The following is a 17860-nucleotide window of genomic DNA, read 5'->3' as shown; positions in this document are numbered from 1 at the left end:
TGAAACATTATGTGAATCCCCTTTAGTTCTCTGTGTTGTGTTTTCCTCCTGATGTCTCTTTTGACTAGGGATTGATAAAAACGCTGTTTCCACTTTTGATTCATTCTGTCTGCCAAAGTGTCTTCTCCGGATCTCAATATTGGGTGAGACAGCTGTCTGATTTAAGAGAGGCTCTGTGGAGAATGACATTTGGGGAGTCACTTGTCTTCCTGAAAATCTTCGCTCACTTGATCGCTCAGTGGAGGTGAATCCTGCGGTGTGAATGAGAGGAAAGTCTGTACGTTTCCTGTGAGTGTTGAGGCCTGTCGGAGAATCCAGTCCTTCAAACGCTGACTGTGATTCCCTCTGAACAACATTAGCAACCTTATATTCTGAAGGAGATGTTTGTGGACCTGTCGCTCCAGTTTGCAGAAGCTCCTGCTGTCTGATGTCTGATTTCGGTGTGAGATCTGTAGTCCTATATGAAAGCTTTAATTTATCTTTTGCATTTTGTTCTTTTTTACTCAAACAAACGCTTCCTTGCAGTAAGCAGGAATTCTGAGACGTGCCTGTCTGCCTTTGTGAGTCCCTGCCCGTCATGGAAGAATCTCTTCTCAACACCGGATGAGTAAATTCCAGTAAAGCTGCTTGGTCAAGAACATCATGTTTCGCCTCTTTTAAAGACCTCTGTCTGCTGGACTCCAGCTCGACTTTAGGATTAGATATTGGGATTGACCTTGCTCGTCTTTCTTGGGCAACGGGAGAAGGTTGTTTGCCTCCTCGGCTGTCTGATCTCCCCCCTGCGCACAGGGATGTTGGAGATGGACTCAGTCTGGGTGTCGGGACAGTCAGAGTCGGAGATACACTTGGCTTAGGCGGAGGCTGGTGCAGAAATGGAGAAGGATCGCACAGCTGTGAGTCGTGGGGATGAAGAGAATCTCTTGGCTTTGGCTTCAGAGTGGGAGAGGAATTTGGCTTTGAAGCATGAGAAACGGGGATGCAGGGCTTTGCAGAGAGAGTTGGAGGGTGAACAATTTTAGGTTTGGCTCTTGGGAGAGTTGAAGCTCTTTCTGTGTGGTTTCTCTGTGAATAATGACATGATTTACTCCAGGAGGGCGGACTGGATGTCTTAGAGGAGCAAATTGGGAGAAAGGACCTGGAAGAAAAAAAACAAATTCAGCAATATATTTACGTTATTACATAAAAATGAACTAGAGCAGAAGCTAACACTTAATTCACCTTTCTGATTGTATCGGTTTGGCGATGTGCCTTTCAAAGACAACTCCCTTTCCGTCAAATGACGGGATCTGAATGGGTTTCTTTCTGATGACCGGTGACGAGAGGGAGAGAGGAGGGGACAAACACAACGACGGGTGCTCCTTCGCTTGTTCTGAGGGTGCAGATACTTTAGTGGTCAAAGGTGCCAGATGGTTGAAAACACTCATTCTGATTCACATAAAAGGTGAGGACGGAGGAGAAAAAAAAAGAAGAAGAAGGATCAGAGTTTGGGAACTAAAAACAGGTATGAAGATACATGTGGAAAATCACAGCAATCTCAGAAACTTGGCTCAGTCTGACGGACAGCGGAGGAAGAAGTATTCACATCCTTTTAACACCGCAATGTAAAATCACTCAGTTTAAAGTAAGGACTGCATCTGAAACGTTACTTTAAATACAAATACTATAACTCTTATACTCCTGCAACATTAAATAATGCACAGACTTTTTAAACAGAATAATGAATGATTCATTATCTCATTTAATATCACTACATTATTCATATGCAGTCATGATTAACATTTAACTGGGTTTAGGTGAGGTCAGGTTTGATAACATTTTCCATACATTCAATACAGTATGTCTTTATTTTTAATCTGCAGGGTAACCAAACCTCCAGCAGTAAAAGCACAACATGTTCCTCTGAAATAGGGTGGATTGTTAAAAAAAGAGAAGAAGGTCTCTGCTGGCTAATCTGGGTTTGACCACAGCGTTTAAAGACTGTGACAGTTTGAATAACGTTGGATTATTTTGGCTTTTACAACAGCTATACAGATACTCCTGAGACACCTGAGGAGGAAACACCCACCTCCTTATGAAGGCTACAACTATGACTCAACTAGCTGCTCATGAGAGAGTGACATATTCTCTGTTGGACAAACTAGATCAATATATGCTAACGAGGGGCCTGCTTGGCTGTCAATGTCAATAACTTAAGAGGTCAGTTTAGTCATTTGAATATTGGACAGATGTATTCAACCTGGGGGAAACAGTGTGTGCATTGTTCTTATTATTCTATTTTATTTTAATTTAATTTGTCTTTGTTGCTTTGATTGTTTATTCCTGTTTTTCTTACCTTGCTTCTGATCTGTGCATGATAAGACTCTTAGGTTTTTCTAATCCCCCATTTGAAAATCACTAAAAAAGTGTTGAATATAAAAAAAAGACAAGAAGCATAAAAAGAGAATATTCAAGATAAATTGTTCTTAAATATGACTGCTCTGTTTTCAAACTTCAAATTACCCAAACAAATCCTTACAATGAAAGATGATTTGGAGTTAAAGTATGAGTATGAGTATTTTTTCATTCAGCCACCATACACAATACAATTATTTTAAACAATATAGATAGTTATACTTAAAACAAAGTCAGAAATTTAGTAAGTAGTGACCAAACAGTCTTAGACGCAAACTGCTTATAAAAGCCTCTCCTACGTTCTTATCAAATTAAGCTTCCAGAAGAATAAAGAAAAACAACAACAGATCAATCACTCACAATCGTAATCCTCAAAAACAGCTGCTAGACACTTTCTTTTAAACCAGAAGTGAATTACAGGTTTGTAAATGTGTATATGAGCATCATTCCATAATTTAACCCCAACAATTGAAACACATGTCACACATTGTAAAGTGGATTCAATCAGACACTGACCTGCTGTTTGGAGCCCTGTCTCTGTTGTTCACACAGTGAGAGAGTAAATAAGACAGAGAGTGCAGACGGGGGGAGCACAGCAGTAGGAAGTGGTGGGAAAAGAAGTCATTCTCTCCATTCCTCCACACTGAGGCTGCTCTGTTTCACTCCCACTCTGCTCTCTCATGTTGTTTGACTCACGGGGACTCCGTCTGAAAAGTCTCAATGTGCTCTTATTAGACCCTCTGATAACAGCAGAAGAAGAACTCGTACATATATGAACTTAAAGCAAAAGTTAACAACATGTGTGTTATCAGTGTGTGTGTGTGTGTGTGCTCCTGTGTTGTTTTATTGTTTACATATGATTCAATGATTAATACATTTTGTAAGCAGTATTTTACTGTATTGATGTAGGTGGAGCTACTTTAAACTATTGTCTATGCAGGTAAGTATTTTAGTCTGGTGTTTGCTAACCTGTGGGTCACCTCAGGGGTCACGAGATCAAACTGTATGACTCTACCAGGAGCTTCGACAACGAGCCACTGTCCTATCTCTACAATAAAAGCACAAAAAGCCCCACAAATAAAATCTCTCAAATATAAAGCACAGTTTAAGGGTTTCTGCTTGCAGACGACTGAACTACAGTAATGAGTACACTGATCTCTGAAAATAGGGAAGACAAGATAAAAATAGAGCTCCACTTGTAAAGTCCAAGTCCCTTACGTTGTAGGCCTACTTGTGCAGAGCAAACGAGTTATGTGCTTTGTTACTTTCTACATTTGATAAACTACACACATTATTTGAATTAGATGCTAATGAAGTCCTATAACAGAGAGAGAAAATCCAAAGACTTGAGGGGTAAACAATTTTATTTGTATGAACTAAGGAAGCATATGATCATCAAAAGAGGGTCGTCACGCACCCAGTTTCCTCACCATGCTGTCAAGTAAAAACGATGAAAACTCAAAATATATACACTGTAAGCGTTACCGAATACTTTTCTGTTTTCTAGGTCCATCTACTTTAACCTTGGCACCTTGAATGAATCACTTGAATTTATTCAGTACATGGTTTTTTTTTTATAAAGTCATTACTAAACCCATTTTTTGGCACATTGGCACAAACAGTCCACATGCTTCTCTGCAGCTGCCGAGCCGACATCACCAGAAGGAGGATTAAAAAAAGACTTCCTGATGACAACAAACACATTGCACTGATGTCACCCACTGCACTAAAGAAATGCACACTATGAGTAAACTGCATGATACATGTAAAGTGATTGTCGATTTACAAAAACGTATGTAAAAGTTGGCACGAGTATAAGATGGTGGTGAAATTTACATCATGTTTTAGACGCTTTCTAAAGGGCAACATGTCCTCCATCATCTGTGTGAGTACTCTTCTCCTCCCTGTGCATTTGGCTTCTTTGTAGACATTCTTCTACACCACTTTCCCCTGATCCCTACAGCGGAAAGTGTGATAGAGATCAGAGAAAAGTTATGATGAGACTGATGGGCTCCATTTATCAGATTCCTCTCCCCTCCATCCTTCCTCTGCCATTTCCTGTCTCCATCTTGAAGGTGTTGGCTCCCGTCCTCTCCCCTCTGGTGTCCTGGCAGCACCCTTGCCCAGATGGCGCGCCCCGTTCCACCTCGCCCTTCTTGATCATATCAGAGCATTGCTATCGTCATCTCTGCAGTTCACGCTGGCCACCAGCGGGTGATGCCGGACTGTTTTGTTGCTCCACTTGTGGGCTTCCTGCAGCCCAGGCTCCAAGAAGTACAGACACGCTCCGAATCCTGCCAGAACCAACACCGACACCAGCAGGTAGAGGGGGACGAACCAGTCCAGGAACAGCCACGACATCACTGCTGTCAGAGGGGAAAGGATGTGGAAGGGCAGAAGAGAGGGAAGGACAAAATGGATGAGGAGAGGAGAGATTTTTTTAGAAAAGGTGGATGAGCAGAGATACTCTGTCATTTAAACCCTTGCAAAACTCCCTCCCATCAGCGTAAAAATATCATGCAATGACAAACTGCAGCACCACGATGTTCCAAAATTTCTGCCGAGTCTTTCTGCTCGCACAAATATATAAACGAGTGCTCAGAAAATCCTGACATTACACATTGCACATGCAGCAGGCATGTTTTCAGCGGCTGCTTCTTTCACACACATCAGAAATCTGCAAACCCTTACAGGTGTTGCACCCTAAAATTGGACCCAAGCAGAAAACAAATGTGTCATGCTTACCTTTCAGTGCTGCAGAATCAGTAAGTCTTTCTGTGTTTGGTGGTACGTGATGTGCAGCAGCCCGAGACTCGAATCAATCATCAGATTTCCCCCAGCGCCGTGCCTCCGACTGTTGAACGCGAGACGTCCAAAATCACAGGTGCTCTCTGAGAGGCACGAGAGACAGAAGCTGCATGCGGCTTCATCCTCCAGCTCCTCGCTCTGACGTTTAAAAAACCGAGGGGTGGGGGGTTACTATGGCAACATCCCTGCTGCTGGCTGAGAGGATGGAGGGAGTGGGAGGGAGGGAAACTTATATAACTATAATCTTTTTTCTTTTTTGGAGGAGTAGGAGGGGGGGCAAGCCCTTCAGATGTCTCTGGATGCTTGCCGCCTTTCTGCTCGCTGCGTAAAATCAATTCCACTCCATTTAACACCGAGGCCGTCACACCGTTTATGTGACATTGAGAGAGAGAATGGGAGAGAACGAGAGGGTATTTTTTGTGTGAGTGGCACCGCTCATATCTGCTTCAGTCTTTATAGAGTCAGTCCCATCAGTTAAAGGGTGGTAAAAAAAAAAATACTTTTAGTCTTCCTGGTTCGTAGAGTAAGAAAAAAGGGTGAACACAAAGAGGACGGTCCAACATACTGAGAAGTTGTCAGAGGGTGATCTTTTTTAATGATTGAAAATTTAAGCATCAGATTCATAAAAAGCAGCCGAGACAAACAGATCAGCCTCGAACACAGAAATACTCTGATATTAGCAACGAGGACATTTGAAACCGTGGCTGAATAAAGAAAACACACACATAGAATGAATAGTGTTGCTGACTGAACATTAAGGTGTGACTACTCAAAGGCACTGAAGAGAATTCTCAGATTTCTTCAAATAGTAATTCATCAGTTTGCATAAATGCACTGAGAGGGGGGAGGACAATTTGATGAGACTTAAAGAGTGTTATTTAGTGTGTGTGTGTGTGTGTGTGTGTGTGTGTGTGTGTGTGTGTGTGCCTGTGTGTGTTTCACACTCCTGACAGATGCTGAGGGATCACTTTAGTCTGCAGAAAGTCGGAAAATAAGCGGTGCGACAACTTCAGGATTATTCAGATGGACGTGATGATCTCCTGGAACTGTTACCACTGAGTGCTGAGACAGAGATTTAAAAAAAAAAAAGACTTTCAGGAAAAGCATGCAGATGTTTTGCATGGAAACTTTTTAGTTTCCATGCATTGTTTATGAATTCAAAACAAATGGCAGGAGCTGATTTAGAACTTCTTTTCTCTCATGTTTTGCCTTCTTTACATTGTTGCTTACAATGACAATTCGTCACAATTTCATTCCATCGAGTACGATATGATTCAATACAGTACTATATGATAATGTATTTGACGGTTAAGTAAAACAGAATAAGAAACAATACGACACGATACACAGTGCAAAACAGTAACATACAATCCACTCTATTGTCCACTCAGGGTAATTTGTTTTGAACTTAAATTCAGCTCATCAACTTATTTTACTGTATGATTTGTAATTACCCCCAATGAATATATAAAAAGATTAACGATCAAATTAAACTTTTTCCAATCACGCAAAAGTTTGAAACTCACATTTCTGTCACGATATCTCTGGAGAAGGATGGAGATTTTTTCCTGCTGCTTTGAATCATGAAAAGTGGGCAAACCTTTATCTGCTCTAGAAGAAATAGAGATTTTGACAGGGTTCAGTATCAAATGTTTTGATAGGTTAAAACATTGTAATGCAACCATCTCAAAGTAGTGATTAATAACTTACAAAACTACGAGAACAGAGGCCTTTATCCGCGACTGCATCTGCAAACTCTGCTCCAAAGTGGGACGCACTACGTTTGTCTTAAACACAAAATAAAACACATACAGAACTTATAGAGAGGGTTGGATGAACTTACATAGCCGTGCCGCACGTCTCTGGAGAACATGAACCCTGCAGAAGAAAAACACATTCAGCTTGCAGCAGATGAGAGAAAGTAAAGTGAGATTATTCCCTTCAGAGAGGAGAAGAGGAGAGAAAGACAAACCTCCTTGGACTGCAGTTAGACCTCTCTCTAAAAGGATGTGGACAGACTGTTCAGACAGAGTTTGGTTTGCAGCAAACAGTCTGTAAGAGAAAAGAAAAAACACTTAAGCTGACAAAAGACAACTACTAGAAACTTCTTCTTTTAAATTTGACATACTTTATTAATCCCATGAGGGGAGATTACTTTTACACTCTGTTATTAACACATGCACAAACATCCTGGAGAGATGTCAGAGTGAGGTGCTGCATATGAAAGAGCGCCCGAGCAGTTGGCGGTTCGGTGCCTTGCTCAAGGGCACCTTGGCAGCGCTCAGGAAGTGACCTGGCACCTCTCCAGCTACCAGACCAACGTCAGGCGACCCTCCAGTTCCAATCCAAAGTCCCTGCAGACTGAACTACTGCAGCCCCAAACTCTGTTTTTGTGTGTGTGATTAATTGTATTATGTTCAATATTTCTCACATTTTTATTTCTATTTTATTCCAACACATGTAAGACAGTTAAAACAACAATGCAAAAGAACAAGGACAAATGTGCCTACATTACCCACAGTGCAACTAGACTGCCGATAGTCCCAAGAGTTGAGTGTTTTTTAAACAGCTGACATAAGGAGCTCACTGAAGAGGTCGGATAAGATGACTTTATTCACTCTTCACGCCACCATTTTTAATTTTCAGATTCAGTTTCCAGCTCATATGGACATGAGGGAATATCAGATGCAAAGCAAAGTATTCACCTTACTTTTTATTCCAACATAAGCAGTAGTGCACCCCAAGACGCACGATAGTAACATTGGTGAAGTTGCCCTTATGATGCACTTCAGCAAAAACCTCCCTCACACACTCAAAGTGATTTATTTGAACTTTTACCTCTCCATTGCCTCTTTGTAAGTGTAAACTCTTATTTCCTGTTCTGTCATTCTGTCATACTCAAGCATCTTGTATACTCCTTCCCTTCGTCACCTTGGAGATTTCTTCCTGCATGAAAAGAGAAACACAGTGGAGTGAGTTTCCAACACGACTGACAGGGATGAAACTTGAAATGAAAGTTGATGATTAATTGCACTGATTGTTTTGTTTCATTTCATGGCCTTTTTTTAAAAATTTCCTTGTAAAGTATAGTGAAAATAAAAACTGTGGAAGTTCGGCATCTTTTGGTAGAACTCCAGAAGCATCCAGCAGTACAATAGCATCCACCATGTCGGGATACTTTGCACTGAACTGTGGGAAACACAAAATGAACCACATCTGAAATTTTACAAGCAAGTAAGCAAAATAGTCTCTGTTTACTTGTAATGTTGTAGCAATGAGTGTTAGTGACCATAGCTGCAATGTTTCCACCTGTAGGGGGGTAAAAAAAGCGATCAGCGGTTTCAGGTGCTTGATGCCAACACATAAAGGAAATTGCCATTAAAGGAGATCTATTATGCTCACTCTTACCATGAAATATGTCAGACTGGGATGCGAGATGTGTAGTTTGAAAAACCTCCTTATTTCTCAAATACTTATGTCGGTAAAAATCATTTCAGCCTCTGCCTAAAACGGTTCATATCAGCGGCTGTTTCTTTAAGGCTCCCCCAAAAGGCTAGATTCAGAGGTATTCACCTGCCCTCAAGTGCCTCAGACATGCCCACTTTCCTCCAATTGACAGTTTTGTTTGCAGTCGCAGTAAAATTGGTGGGCGTGTCCTTAAAAGAGCTGCCAGGTAGGGCAAGTACATTCAAAGTCAAAGTCAACTTTATTGTCAATTTCAAAATATGCCAGACATACAGTGGAATCGAAATTGCGTTTGTCTCCATCCCACGGCGCAATACAACCAAAATGTGGTAAAATAAGATAAATAATATTTACATTAGCCGCATGTAACGCTCGGTTCTAGCCCCCCCTCGATAAAAATGTGTCAGTCCGACGTCATTGTCAGTGTGAGATCACTGATCTAAGTCCGTTGGCTCGTTGTGGCAAGCCCTGCAGCTCATGTTGAAATTTCCGAGAAGCGTGCTGAGCAACTGACCAATAACGACGGAGCGGATCGGCAGACCAATCAGAGCAGACTTGGCCCACGTGGGGTCTAACAGTGTGGGCTCAACAGAGTGTAGCTGACGGACTCAGAGCGGAGAGGGAGCAAGGAGGAGCAGTACATGAAAACAGACACTTTTTTCAGACTTTAGTTATTGTGAACGTACAAAAGTAGGAACATAGATTAAATATACGAACCCCAAAAAGGGCTTAATATGGGCTCTTTAACACGCTATAGGTGGCTGATTTCAACACGTTGACCCAGATAAACTGAATATTTTACCTTCTGAAAACACTGCTGAGAATATAAAACGGTGTAAAAGGAAGCATTAGTACACTGCCTTTGAAAGATCAGCACACAATCTGATAATAGGGTATGTAGGCTGAACATTAACTGCTGCCTTGAAGGATTTTACAGCACTTAAGGGTTTAACAGACAAGTGTGTCCTTAAGCTAACTTAAGGATGAATGCTCAGGGCAGGGCTCTTTGTTGCTCACTGATCGAGGGGAATATTTGAATTAACCACACTTTTTTAGACCACCTTCAGGTAAACTTGAAACAGCAGACAACAGCAAGTTACCCACAAACACCGGGCGTCATTTAGGAGTTGTTTTAGGAACAAATCTGGTTGGCCTTTTAATAAAGCAGTTTTTTCTTACCACTGTAACTTTTGCTGCTTTGCTAAAGTGCTCATGATGGATAGGCCGGATCTTTGTAACATAACAATGAGTAAGGTCTTTTACCTGCTCTTTGTAACATAACAATTAGTAAGGTATTTTACCTGCTTTTTGTAAAGTGTCTCGAGATAACACTTGTTATGAGTTGACGCTATACAAATAAAAATTGATTGATTGATTGATTAGGAACAAATCTGGTCGGTCCGTCATAGCCTTCATTCATCCCAGGAAAAGTTGTTTAAAATTGGGTCCAAATTTAGCCCAAAAATAGTCGTTACATTTTCCCCTTCTAATTAGCCTACATATTTTACAACTTTCCACTAAGCCTCCTCTGTATCTGGTGTATGAGGCAAGTATGTAAAGAAATGTGTCCCTGATCTGATTTGTTCATAAAAGAAACAGGGCTGATTACTTACTATCAAATGCTCTTTCTGCCAACTTGCTTGAGAATAAAGGATGTCACAAGAAGGAAGCAAACATGTGGTATTTCATATCATTGTTAATGTAAACACAGTTTATTTTTAATCTAAAAAACATCTTTTCTCCATAGCACAATTATTTACTGATGCCCCTCTTCGTGCAGTTTCATGTGGTGTTTTGCACAAAAGTCCCGAAAAATCCTCACGGCAAATGCAAGAGTGAACGTAATCAGATGAAATGTTCTTCCAGACTTCACTCAGACTTTTTCATTCCAGCCCTCAAAGTAAATTTACCTCATGAAGCAGGGGCGAGCAAAAGTGCCAAAGACTCAGGTTAAAGTCTCTAACATTCACCACGAGTGGGCAGGAGTGAAGACATTCACATCGTGCGATCGGCTCGCTCTGGTAATGAAGACGCTTCAGATTATTTTTGAACCACCCCCCCCCCCCCCCCCCCCCCCCCCTGAATCAGGCAGGGGAAACTTCACAGTGTTGGAGACATGTGTGAATAAGCAACTCGGGTAGATTTCCGGGGCGAGCTGTCCTGTGTGAAGATAATGTTTTATCTTTAATTTACGCAGACAAAAACTTTACTGAACTCAATAAACAGGTGATGTCGATCTGTACCGTGCAGCATGAGGCATTAGACTTGACTGTGAGGGATTCATTCACTCATAACTTGTGCACGGGGAAGTTGGACTGTGAGAGCACTTTAGTTTGTAAGAAGTCAGACACAAAGGGAGCAACGACTTCGGGTTTATCCAGATGAACGTGGTGATGGCCCGGTACCGTCACCACCGAGTGCTGAAACAAACAGGTACAGAGAGAGGTGTGAACACAGAGTTAGACTATAGAATCGTGAACTTCTGAGTGGTTACGTGATCAGAACAAACATATTTTCACGACTCACGTTTCCATCCCGAAAACCTTGGAGAAGTTTGGAAGTGAATGTAGCGTGAGACGGTTCAGCGAGCATTCTGTCAGAACCACCTCCCGCCCTGGGAAAAAAAACCATTTATTATATATTCAAATGAATTTAAGGAAAGATGATGAAATATGTTATTTGTGTTTCCATTCGAACATCAAACTGAATGCAAAATATTGAAAGATTTAAAAAAAAGAATGATGTCAGAGTGGGGCTGCTACACAGGGAGCGCACCAGAGCTGTTAGGGGTTCAGTGCCTTGCTCAAGGGCAGTGACTCAGAAAGTGACCTGGCCTCTGTAGGAACCAGAACGACCCTCTGGTTCCAAACCCCAGCCCCTATATAGAGGTACTGCCGCCTCCGTACAACATATTTGGTCGAAGGGGTTTTCAGTCTCACAAACTGAACATTCCTCACACAAGCTAACAAAAATAATATATTTATTGAATGTTTTTCACATTGTTTGTGCATCGCTGTGTTTCTGTCAGGACAGATGTACGAGAAGTGCTTACACTTTGTTATCTATTGCAAACATATATATTCAGTGTAGTGCTGGACGACTTACAAAATGAGCAAAACAGAGCCTCGGATCTTCGACAGCATCACCAGACTCTGCTCCAAACTCACGGCCATCATGTTTTTCTGAAAACAGGAAATGAAAACATGTGTTACAAAAATAAAAGCTGAATGGTTTTGCCCCTAGAGGGGGGAAAAAAAAAAAGGTTTTGGGCGATAATAGTGACTTACAAAATTAACTCTCAGGTCTCTGGAGAATATGAACCCTGATGAAGAGAAACACATGTCAGCAGATGGCAGAAAGCAAAGTGACATGTTTCCCCTCAGAGAGGAGCAGAGGAGATAAAGACAAACCTCCTTGGACTGCAGTCAGACCTCGCTCTAAAAGGATGTGGACAGACTGTTCAGACAGACTTTGGTTTGCAGCCATTAGCCTGAAAAGAGAACATAAATAAAACACTTGAGCAGCTGATTTAGGAGACAAAGTTCATAGAAATCTGAGAGTCTATTACACATTTCTAACAACTGGAGTGGCTTACCTTTCAGCTGCCTTTTCACGAGTGTAAATTCTTGTCTTTTCTTCTTTTTTACTCTCAAACTGAATCATTGCATCCATGACATGCCTCATCACTTCTGGTAGCTGTGCCTGCAGGGAGAGCCAGAGAGAGACTATTAACGCAGCTGACATATCTCTAAGGGAAAAAGATGTGGTATGACGAGGAGTAAAAATCAGAAGAAAAACACAGCTCATTTACATATTTAAAGGTACAGACACAGAAACAGCCTGTTCTGAGCAGGGCTGAAGTAGAGGGGTTTATAGGCATGATCAAATACAGGATCAGAGTGGATTTAGAACAAGAAACTTCACAGACGTGTTTTGAGGAGCTCTGAGACTTATTTAAACTGGTTGAAAATATGTGACCTTTAAGGTTCACCTTAGCTCCACCCCTTTGCTTGTTTCTAAGTTGATTCAAAGTGAAGTTGAGATTTAGCGATTCCAATATGGCGACCGCGATCATTCCGCTTTACAATGCTTCCCCTGAAGCCAATGAGTGATGGCAGTTAGACTGCGTCCATATTTTATACAGTCTGATTAATCCACAAAGAAATATGAACGCTCCACAGCTCTGAAAAACGGTTTCTTACTGAATGTTTAGGTAGAAATCCATAAGTGTCAAGCAGAACAAGAGCATCTACCATCTCAGGATACAAAGCAGTGAACTGTGGGAAACACATTTGGACAATATGATGAACCATGATAGAAATAAACTTCTGTTACAGAACAAATAAAAACCTGATGAGATACTTAGACTTACCATTCCTGCAATGTGACCACCTGTAAATAAAAAGAGGAATCACACTTTAAATTCATTTTGAAATCAGCCACATATACAAAAGATTAAATTCAGCCATAAAGCTGCACTCACCCATACTGTGAGCGATGATGGAGAATTTCTTCAGCCGCAGAGCTGTGGGAGTTCATTTCACAGATCATCAAACAGGCAGGTTCACGATTTCGTCACAGAAAAAAAACTGAGGAAGTTTTTAGATAATCAAAAGTCCTGTTGCGTGTTCGTTACAGGAATAACTAGAGTTAGGCCGTCCTGGAGGAGTACAACGTCATGTAAAACCAAACCATTAGAAAAAAATGATTCAACAACTTTACAAACTCACACACCGACAACAACTCTTCTTAGGTCCAACGCATATGCAGCATGAGAGTAGAAAACTCCAGGAGGAAGGTGAGATGACAGGCCGTGACCTACGAGATCCAGCGCCACATATCTGCACTCTGAAAGGAAGATCAACTCAGTACTCAAGGCAGGTTCATATCTTTTCAAATATCTCCTAAAAATACATATTTCCATATTAGTCTAAAGGGAGTTTCCTGGAAAGAAACAAATGAATCATTTTTGAGTCCATCGCGTTTGAGCTTCAGTGGAGACCAACCCTGTATCTGAATTGCCAAGTACCTACTCAATCTGTCAGTAGGCAGTACCTACTATCCGTGCTGTATACTGTTTAGTACCTACTATTCAGTATGTGCGCACAGTAGGCAGATATTTGTTCCTACTTCTTCTGATTCATTCAGCATGGAAGTGGCGTCATTTACGTTTCCAGAACCGGCCACATTCACCCGTTTTTTTTTTTTTGTTTAGCTTTATTCAAGAAGAGTAATGCGCGTATACAGTCAGGTAAACAAAAAACAATATCACAATGTAAATCAAGTAAAAGACAGATTAAATAACTAAATAACATACAGTACATAAAGGAAAGTACAAATGAAAGACAGTAATATACAGAATATAAAATAAAATAAACAAATAAAGACGCACTTACATAGTGAAATCATTATTTAAATGAAAGGTTTTATAATAATGCAGATATTTGTTATATTTTCTGTTGTTAATTTAAAGTAGTGATTTCAGTCGGGACTTTAACTCTACATTAAAAATTGATTAAATTAATCCACGCTCGTTTGTTTTGATTTGGAGGCGGACGTGAAGTGACGATTTACGTTTAATTTCGCACAGCATTGTGGGTGGTAAAATACAATTCATTTCCTGAAAGCACGCATCCGATCCATACTGCATGAAACCCGGAAGTTAGTATCCATACTGAAATGTTCAGTATACTGAGGTGGACCCAAAAAATGCATACTGAATGACCACGAAAGTTCAGTATACTGAAACTCCATACTGAAAAGTACGTACTGCCTACTGAACTGTGGCTATTCGGAAAGGGCCCAAGTTTATTTTAAATAATCTTTATTTTAAGAAAAAGCTAAAAGACCCAGCTCCTTCATGAACACCTACACACTTAATGATATTGATGATGACGACGATGATGATGGTTTGGTTTGATAATGACGATGATGATATTTAGGATGGTTTTGTCCATGTTGTGCTCTGCCTTTGTGCACAGCCTGTCAGCACCTGTGTGTTTGTTTGCACTTAGTCAGAGGCGCTGCTCGTCAACAGGCAAGGCAGAGCAACTGCTCTGGGGCCCCAGACCAGTAGGGGGCCCCTGAGGGTTCACAAACTTAAACCAAGGCAGTGGCTAAACCTCCCTAAGGGGGCCCCATCTGACAGCACTCACTCTCGTGTGTTGCATGCATTTGTCAATAAAATAAAGAAAGAAAATTGAAGAGGAATTATCCGTCTATAGGAGAGAAAAAAGGTGAGAAAAAAGAACATAATGGTGATGAACGCTGGTTGGAGGGCGCCACCAGACCCTAGAATCACCACTGCACTTACTGACATTATTTCCTCTTCTCTAGATCGTTGCTCGTGTTGTTCTTACTCTCTGATGTACGTCGCTTTGGAAAAAAAGCGTCTTGTAAGTGAATTGTAGAATTATCTAATTTTAAACTTTATCACCTGCACGGTCTAAAAGGTGTTCTGCCACAAGCAACAGGTTTCAGGTCAGCACAGTGTTGCTATAGCAACAGAAACTGGTGACGGCATAGAGCAGTTACAGTTTAACAGACATTGACACGTTTACAGTTTTGACTGAGCCATGCAGAGTAAATTATTGACACAATAAGTTGACGCAACTCCTCAAATTCCAGAGCATTATATGGAAGTAGCCTACTCACATGAATAAAAAAAAACATTTTGTAAGGGATCATATTAGAAATAGGCCAGTAGAGAAATGTGAAAGTTGTAGAAGTGTACAGGTTCTGTGGCATATGTTCAATAACTCTATACACAAACTGTCCTCAGAGGAACATTTGGTCCCTGTAACACTGTTTGAAGATAAAATGCTACGTGAGAAGTTATGGTGGGGGTGGGGGGCCCACAACAGTCAACCCGTAACTCTCCTGGTATCTTTTAAGCCCTAAGTGTTCAGGGAAACGTGTTTTTCTTTGTATAAAGTTTGTCTATTTTAGTTCATAAAGTATAACAGAACTGTTTCACTTCTCCAACTTTCAAATTTCACTACCAAATCTCCACAGTGCTTCCTTTAAATGTTTGTAACAATGCGCACATGTTTTGCCCCTGACAAATAAACAAAGAAAGTGTTACCCAGTTATTTTACAGACTGTCTTCACACGTATGAACCAGTGGTAGTTCACCTTTAGGCAGAAGGGGAATGAGGGTGTTGAATGAACCACAGTTGTCAGCCCAGCCGTGCAGGCACAGCACAGGATAACCATCATCAGGACCCCACACTTGACCTCTCATCTCCCCCCACGGGACCGGGACACGGAGCTCTGAAACTGAAAACACAGCACAGCTTTTATTCTTCTTAAGCTCAAACACAAGACAATCAGAGAATTTACAGAGAAAAGGTTGAATTCACTTGACAACTATCGTCGTTGCAGCCAAGAGAAATGACTGAAAACATGAGAAGATTTAATTTATTGAACTGATGAGAATTAAACTACATTCATGACTCCTGACAGTGATTAAACTTGTGCAGGCTATGTTGCAGCTCTGCATGTATTTGTTTACCTTCTTTGGCCATTGTTGTTGATGTTGCACAGCGAACAACTCCTGCAGAGGAGCTCGCAAACTTTATAAACTTTAAACCAAAAACAATCCGTGAAACTCCCGTGGTGGTCTCTGGTAGCTGCTGCCGGAAGAGTTTCGTTGTTGGTGAAAGCAGCTTGGACTCTGATCTCCCGGCAAGTCATTTCTCCCTCAGTACGGACTTCCAGGCAGCGCCTCCGACACAAATACGAGACGCATCTTAAACTATCCAATGCGGAAACATCCGAGGGTGAGAAAGAGGCTAAATGCATTAGTCCTACAAAATAAATACATATAATTTCCCCGGAGTGTCCTATTGGGGTCGGTCTCTACAAAAAGAGTAAATTCTTATCAGGCCCTCAGTAAAAAGTCAAACTTTCAGGGGCGGATCCAGACTTTTTTGATGGGGTGGCAAAATATTCTTTGTACACTTTACTCACTGAATGATGAAATTACTGTAGCAAGATCTAAGATATGATAGCCTTTATCAGAATATGTTCTTTTGTAAAAACCTATTGCTTTATCAGTCACCTCTTTTACCACATTTCTTCTAATCCTCAGATTTAACCAGATAAATGATTTGTCTAAAATGTTGTTATAAAGCTTTTGAATTCATGTCATTTCTCTGCTGTGATAATCCAGGATGTGGCCGTAGATGACAATAAAAACTGTACATGAAACATAGGCTACATACATACTGTATAGTGTACGTATGTCCAACATTACTGTACACTGTAAAAACAAAAAGTCTTACTTCAAGTCTATCAAAATGTTGTGTTAACTCAATATTATACGTTTATGTCACCTCAACTAATTGAAAGTTTTCCAACTTTGAAAAGTGATTCATATTAAATAAAAAATGGCGAGCACTATTTTCGGTTGAGAGGAGTATTATTCTTACCTCGGTGCAGCAAGGGGCTTTCGGGGATGTGGATGGAGAAGGAGATGGAGACGTACATTTGCTGGGCAGTGAGTCTGAATGTGCTCTTTTGTAATCTGGAGAGCGGCTGGATTTCCCGGTTTTCATGGTGAGTGAATAACAAATTTATCCCAATTTATCTTTTTAAGTTCAGTTATCTTAAAATTTTAAGGCAGACCGGACACTAACTTTTTTAAGTTATAGCAACTAGTTTTTTTGTTTGTTTGTTTTTTACAGTGTATACTGAGAACAGATTGATTTGTTAGATCACCAAACTGGAGGAAAGCATACTGTTGAGATATCCAATACTATATGCTATGTTTGCAAATAAATATATGATGGCTTTCAATAAATAAAAAATCAATGTAGTTCCAGTCTAATTTATCAACAAATATTAATTTATAACTATAAGGTACATTAGAGTTTAACAGTAAGGGACTCAAGGAAGCTGTAATTGTTGATTTATCTCTATAAGAGGATCATGTAACCAAAATATACCTCTAAGTTATGAACAGTGTAGACAGAAGTATAATAGTATATGAGAACAAGGTCAGACATATTCAGCATCTCATCTTCTTGTAAAGTGTAATAGAATAAACTCTCAGTGGAGAAGAAGATGAGAGACACAGTCAGCTCAGGTGGAGAAGGACTAGTTCTTCTTCACAACTACTTCAAAGATACAGTACGTTCATCTTCTTTCACTCAAGAACACTCCTTTACTTCTCACAAACTTTTGAGATGAAACA

At 40.6% G+C, this 17860-nt stretch overlaps 1 protein-coding gene and 1 long non-coding RNA gene across 2 annotated transcripts; both read right to left on the bottom strand.

Moving 5' to 3' along the window:
- Positions 1–5137: 5137 nt before the first annotated feature.
- On the bottom strand, positions 5138–7353 carry LOC132991944 (uncharacterized). Its single transcript, XR_009676280.1, has 5 exons — positions 7172–7353; positions 7043–7077; positions 6910–6986; positions 6726–6810; positions 5138–6261 (listed from the first exon to the last, which is right to left on the bottom strand). It is a non-coding gene; the product is annotated as an uncharacterized LOC132991944 (long non-coding RNA).
- A 3003-nt stretch (positions 7354–10356) lies between these two features.
- Positions 10357–16623, bottom strand: LOC132991936 (serine hydrolase-like protein). Its single transcript, XM_061060948.1, has 12 exons — positions 16178–16623; positions 15799–15942; positions 13399–13512; positions 13148–13189; positions 13037–13056; positions 12867–12941; positions 12260–12366; positions 12075–12154; positions 11952–11986; positions 11770–11846; positions 11191–11278; positions 10357–11084 (listed from the first exon to the last, which is right to left on the bottom strand). Exons 1-12 carry the CDS (start codon positions 16188–16190, stop codon positions 10953–10955), a joined length of 927 nt encoding a protein of 308 aa, XP_060916931.1. The 5' UTR covers positions 16191–16623; the 3' UTR covers positions 10357–10952.
- Between the last annotated feature and the right edge of the window lie 1237 nt (positions 16624–17860).

Source organism: Labrus mixtus, chromosome 2, assembly GCF_963584025.1.
Source record: "Labrus mixtus chromosome 2, fLabMix1.1, whole genome shotgun sequence".
Classification (NCBI taxonomy): domain Eukaryota; kingdom Metazoa; phylum Chordata; class Actinopteri; order Labriformes; family Labridae; genus Labrus; species Labrus mixtus.
The sequence above is the reverse complement of the archived record's forward strand: the minus strand, read 5'-3'. Positions and strand labels throughout refer to the sequence as shown.